The sequence below is a fragment of the Aedes aegypti genome, chromosome 3 (genome assembly GCF_002204515.2).
Source record: "Aedes aegypti strain LVP_AGWG chromosome 3, AaegL5.0 Primary Assembly, whole genome shotgun sequence".
In the NCBI taxonomy this organism is placed as follows: domain Eukaryota; kingdom Metazoa; phylum Arthropoda; class Insecta; order Diptera; family Culicidae; genus Aedes; species Aedes aegypti.
The window spans coordinates 345,006,707-345,012,346 of record NC_035109.1 but is presented as its reverse complement, the minus strand read 5'-3'; the positions used below and the strand labels follow the sequence as shown (position 1 = coordinate 345,012,346).

Below are 5,640 nucleotides of genomic sequence, written 5' to 3'. Positions count from 1 at the left end.
TAACCCATCCTGATTACTTCTATGGCCTAAAAAATACATGATAAACAGTATCATACAGGCGTATCTGCAGTGATCGATTTCTCTTCGTCGATTTTCTCTTTGCAATAATACGAGAAAATCAAAAGATTTTCGTAACATATTACGATGTAGCAAGACGAAGGACGATGAGTACATTCTACTGAACCAAAAAAAAAAAATCGAAAACAGTCACCCGGCCGAGAAATAAGTCAAAGAGAAAATCGATGAAGAGAAATCGATCATTGCAGTTACGCCCTTATGATACTGAACGCGAGATATTATTGTAAATTCTATTCGCGAGCATCACAATAAATATTACAGTAATACCTCCATGAGTCGATGTTCCATGACTCGATATCGACTCATGGAACCATACTAAAAACATAATTTCATGGTTACTATGATGGTCCCTAGAAGCCACTTTCAAAAGGATTGCTGTTCCATGACTCGATATTTCCATGAGTCGATAATCCCTTCAATATCGACTCATGGAGGTTTCACTGTAAAAAATATTTTCTTGTCAAATTTCCAATTAACTAAAACAAATATATGCTTAAAAAATCCAAGTGCCCGAAATATGAGTCTGGAATTTGAGACAAAACGGTACATTTTGCCAAAAATAAAAAGAGCTTTAAATTCAATTTTTAATGAGCCTAATAAAAATGTTCCAAGATTTGTTACACATTGTTGAATTAAAAAAAATAGCAATCAAAAAATCCAAGCGCACCAAACAATTGGTATGCGGAAATCAAAAAAAAATATTTTTTTTTTGGATAAGTCACGAATCTTTTGAAATTTTTAGTTTAGTTATGGTGCCAATCATAACATTGCCTCTAAGCGATGATATCTATTGCTTCTTTTGAAATTTTCATGATAGGTTTATGTTTTAATTGTTTCGCATTTTATATTGACAATCAATCAAAGCCTATGTAAGATCAGTAAAATTTATTTTAAAGCTTAAAATAATACTTGATGAAAAATATGGAGAAATTTGTAAATCTATTTCAGGAACAACGGATTTGAAAATTTATGTGGTATTACTTCAATATGTTTGTATTCCCCAAACAATAATGAAAATTCTAAACGTAACAATGAGCTATATGTGGTGATAGTTTTTAATAAATGTTATGAAGTAAAACCTAAAAGTTTTCCTCAAGGAATGTATACAACAATCTTATAATACTCCACTTTAAACCAGAGTTGAAATAATATACTTTCACGAAACGGTCATTTCAAATTTCTTCTTTCCGTATCCCACTGGCAATGCATGGCCCTCGCAAGCACTCGCTACCAACGTCGAGAAAGCTCAACTCAACAGTCCTCCACTAGCTCCCGCGCCCATCTCTCCTTTCGAGTCGACCTATAGAATTGTGCGGGTGGTGACTGGACGTTGACAGTCAGCTGACATTCCAGGTACCGCTGACCACGGTGTCAAGTTCGTGTTGTTTTTTTTTTCGCACTCAATACATCATCAAATGCGATCCATTGATGCATACATCCATCTATCTCGAACAGAAGGAGGTATGATACGTAAACCATTTTTCCTATCAACGGGTAGTTGTTAGTGAACAGCTACTGTGTATATGTGTATTTAGTTCATTTCTGCCTGATGTCTTTCTAAGAACCCGATTGAAAATAAACGAAGAAAGGATTAGCTTTTTGATACACGTCAACAGTCCAGAGCGAGGGAACAAGTGCAGTGATTCAATAGTAGGTCTCGATTACATCAAAGCCCAGTATATCCCTGGAGGAGAGAGCATAGAACGGAGCGCAAAACCTGTTTGGTATCTAGAAGAACAGGGATACTAAGAGATTCGCAAACCCGACAGAACCAAGTTCGGGTGGTAGCCTGGGCCAAGCGGTATATAAAGCATTCCGTCGTCAGTGAAAGTTTTCTCAGTGTCGAACCAATACCGGAACGGAACGTACTGAGTGCGCGCGCAACTACGAATTCAGGTTCAGGACTCGTATAGCTGCCTTGAAGAGAACCATCCGTCCCTAACGACATCCCCCAAAAGAGTGCGTTTGGTGGCGAGAGAAGAAGCCTGAAACAACAAACCCAAAATCACAATCGATTGCTACACGGTGAGAGGAGGTGGTCGACCACGAAGAAGTACGTGTGCGGAAAAACTGGTACCCCTGTTGGAGACTAGCTAGTTGGACAAGTCCAAGCCAAACGCGCGCGCGAGAGAAGGCTACCAGTGTGGCTCTGAAAACTCCACAAAGTCATAAAGTGACGATCCGTGGCAGACAGCTCAGTCGTTTGTGTTCCGTATTCGCGAGAGGTTCATCGTCGTTGCCTCGTTGGACTTGCGTTTTTCTCACCTTCGAAGACTTAGTACATAATTAAGTGCCGTATCGGTTCGAGCTCGTATCGTGAACGTGTGTGCTTAAGTAATAAACATAGACAATTGCCAGCGTGTGTTTTGCTTCGCCTTTTTTTTCTACTGAAAGCGAGCACCTGAAGAAACTGAGTACGGACAAACACAGTTGTGTGTAATCAACCGATAAAATGTGTGGTATTTTTGCGTACTTGAACTATCTGACGCCAAAGTCTAGGCGCGAAGTTTTGGACCTGCTGTTGACGGGCCTGAAGCGTTTGGAATATCGTGGCTACGACTCGGCTGGTGTTGCAGTCGACAGTCCGGATCAGTCGGGGATCGTCACCTTCAAGCGAACTGGAAAGGTGAAGGTCTTGGAAGAGTCTATAATAGATGCAACTAAGGATGGCAGTTACAACGATAACATTGAATCACATGTGGGTATTGCACATACCCGTTGGGCAACTCACGGAGCCCCCAGCGCCGTGAACTCTCATCCTCAGCGTTCGGACGAAACCAACTCGTTCGTGGTGGTTCACAACGGTATCGTAACTAACTACAAGGACATCAAGAAATTCCTGGAACTTCGTGGATATGTATTTGAATCGGATACTGATACTGAAACCATTGCCAAGCTGGTGCATCACCTGTATGTCCAGCATCCAAACTATTCGTTCAGAGAACTGGTTGAGCAGGTTGTGCAACAGATTGAAGGCGCCTTTGCTTTGGCCTTCAAATCGAAGCACTTCCCAGGAGAATGTGTTGTAACTCGTCGAGGCTCCCCACTTTTGGTTGGTATCAAAGCGAAGACTTGCTTGGCCACCAACCATGTTCCAATCTTGTACGGCAAGGGACATCGTCATGGATCTACGGGAAATATTCAGTTCGAACCAACTGCAGATAACACATCGGATTTCATCAACCCGGGAGAGGAAGTGGAATACTTCTTTGCATCAGATGCATCGGCTGTTATTGAACATACTAATCGCGTCATCTATCTGGAGGATGACGATGTGGCCGCAGTTAAGGATGGTGCATTGTGTATCCATCGTTTGAAGAAGAGTTTGGATGATCCGCATGCTCGTGAAATCACAACACTGAAGATGGAAATCCAGCAAATTATGAAGGGCAACTATCGTTACTTCATGCAGAAGGAAATCTTCGAACAACCCGAATCCGTCATCAATACCATGCGAGGACGTGTCAACTTCGAATCAATGAAGGTCACCCTAGGAGGTATCAAAGACTACATTCCGGAGATTAAACGCTGCCGACGATTGATGCTGATTGCTTGTGGAACTTCATATCACAGTGCAGTGGCTACCCGTCAGCTGCTGGAGGAACTGACTGAGCTTCCGGTGATGGTAGAACTTGCTTCGGACTTCTTGGACCGTAACACACCTATCTACCGCGATGATGTATGCTTCTTCATCTCACAGTCGGGAGAAACAGCTGATACACTGATGGCACTGCGGTACTGCAAACAACGCGGAGCTTTAATCGTCGGAATCACCAACACAGTAGGAAGTTCTATCTGTCGTGAATCGCACTGTGGAGTGCACGTCAATGCTGGACCAGAAATTGGTGTCGCTTCTACGAAAGCCTACACATCACAGTTCATTTCGTTGGTAATGTTCGCTTTGGTAATGAGCGAGGACAGGCTATCTCTTCAAGGTCGACGAGAGGAGATTATCGAAGGACTTCGCCAGCTGGATACGCACATTAAGCAGGTACTGAAACTGGACCAAAAGGTTCTGGAAATCGCACAAGATCTCTATCAGCAGAAATCACTACTTATCATGGGTCGTGGTTACAACTTTGCCACTTGTATGGAAGGAGCGCTGAAGGTAAAGGAGTTGACATATATGCACAGCGAAGGTATCATGGCCGGTGAACTGAAACATGGACCACTCGCCCTCGTCGACGACACTATGCCAATTGTGATGATCATCATGAGAGATCCCGTGTACGTGAAGTGCATAAACGCCCTTCAGCAAGTCACAGCTCGCGAGGGACGACCAATTATCATCTGCGAAGAAGGGGACACCGAAACGATGTCCTTGGGATCCAAAACATTGGAAATCCCACGCACCGTGGACTGTCTGCAAGGCATCCTTACTGTCATTCCAATGCAACTGCTGTCGTATCACATTGCAGTTCTGCGAGGATGTAATGTTGATTGTCCTCGAAACCTGGCCAAATCCGTCACAGTGGAGTAAGCCGAATCCTTCGGGAGAAATCTACATTCTTACACGTTTATTATGTACTTGTGTAGCAGTATCAATATGCTTTTATTTTTCATAGAAGATTATGAAGGCGGTGAGTTTGTAAAATACTCACGTTTCTAACCGCAACAGATTAGTTGACAATGTACGACAAACATCAAAAAGATAAGTTTAGAGAGAGCAGACGGGGCTACATGGGACGATAGTGATATGGAAACCTCCACGTCTGCAAGGTGTAGTTTCTATCTAATCTGAACCGTCAAAGGAAAGCGGACTTTGCAGATGAATTCGCGAGCCCAGTATATACCTAGCAAGTGCAATACCACTACCGAGATGAATCACACGCGAAAAGCTACTTATCAACAGGGAATTTCTCTTCCCTATCTGTCTACACGGCCGTGCAACTTCCTGAGGGCGGTGTAATCAGCAACTACACAGACGAACGGCTTATTGACGGATGAAAAATGGAACTAATTGATGATTGTAATCGTGGAAATTTGATAGCAAATGACACGAACACGCGAAATTGAATGGCGATCGTTACTTCCCGCTGCCAATCGTGATTTGTGTATGTATTTGATAATCGAATTCGATAAAAATGTTTATTGTTTACTCTAGCGAAGGGACATCTCAGAAAACCCTCAAAGTTGAGTCAAGTTTATTTTTGTAACATCGTAAAAAAGAAAAGTTCTGTTTTATTATTATATGTATGTAATTTGAACAATAAAGTATTAGTGCTTATTCCTTTTTTCAACATAACACTGTTGTTAAACTTTCATTTTCTTCTTGCCTAAACCGAAGTCCCACTCAATCTGAAGCATGCACGTTGCACTCCTATTACGTATTCCATCAATGTGGAATGTATATAAATTTGAATAACATCCAAGCACATGTATGGCTCTCGCACACCTTTGGAGCTCGACTATTGCAGCGTCGTCACCGTTGTCTACGTCGACCGGTTTCATATTTTCCCCCTTGTTGATGTGCTATTACTTAATCGTTACTTGATCTTTGGACAGGTCTACTGACGCAAGAAACCTTGCACTCCCCAATGACCTCTTCTAATGTCTGCCCCT

At 42.3% G+C, this 5,640-nt stretch overlaps 1 protein-coding gene across 1 annotated transcript; it reads left to right on the top strand.

Moving 5' to 3' along the window:
* Positions 1–1,416: 1,416 nt before the first annotated feature.
* LOC5572082 (glutamine--fructose-6-phosphate aminotransferase [isomerizing] 2) lies at positions 1,417–5,323 on the top strand. The gene has a single exon (XM_001660111.2). It carries the CDS (start codon positions 2,531–2,533, stop codon positions 4,556–4,558), a length of 2,028 nt encoding a protein of 675 aa, XP_001660161.1. The 5' UTR covers positions 1,417–2,530; the 3' UTR covers positions 4,559–5,323.
* The last annotated feature ends 317 nt before the right edge of the window (positions 5,324–5,640 follow it).

Excerpts from the sequence above, each read along its gene's own strand:
- LOC5572082 (XM_001660111.2), top strand. The coding sequence starts at position 2,531 with ATGTGTGGTATTTTTGCGTACTTGAACTATCTGACGCCAAAGTCTAGG.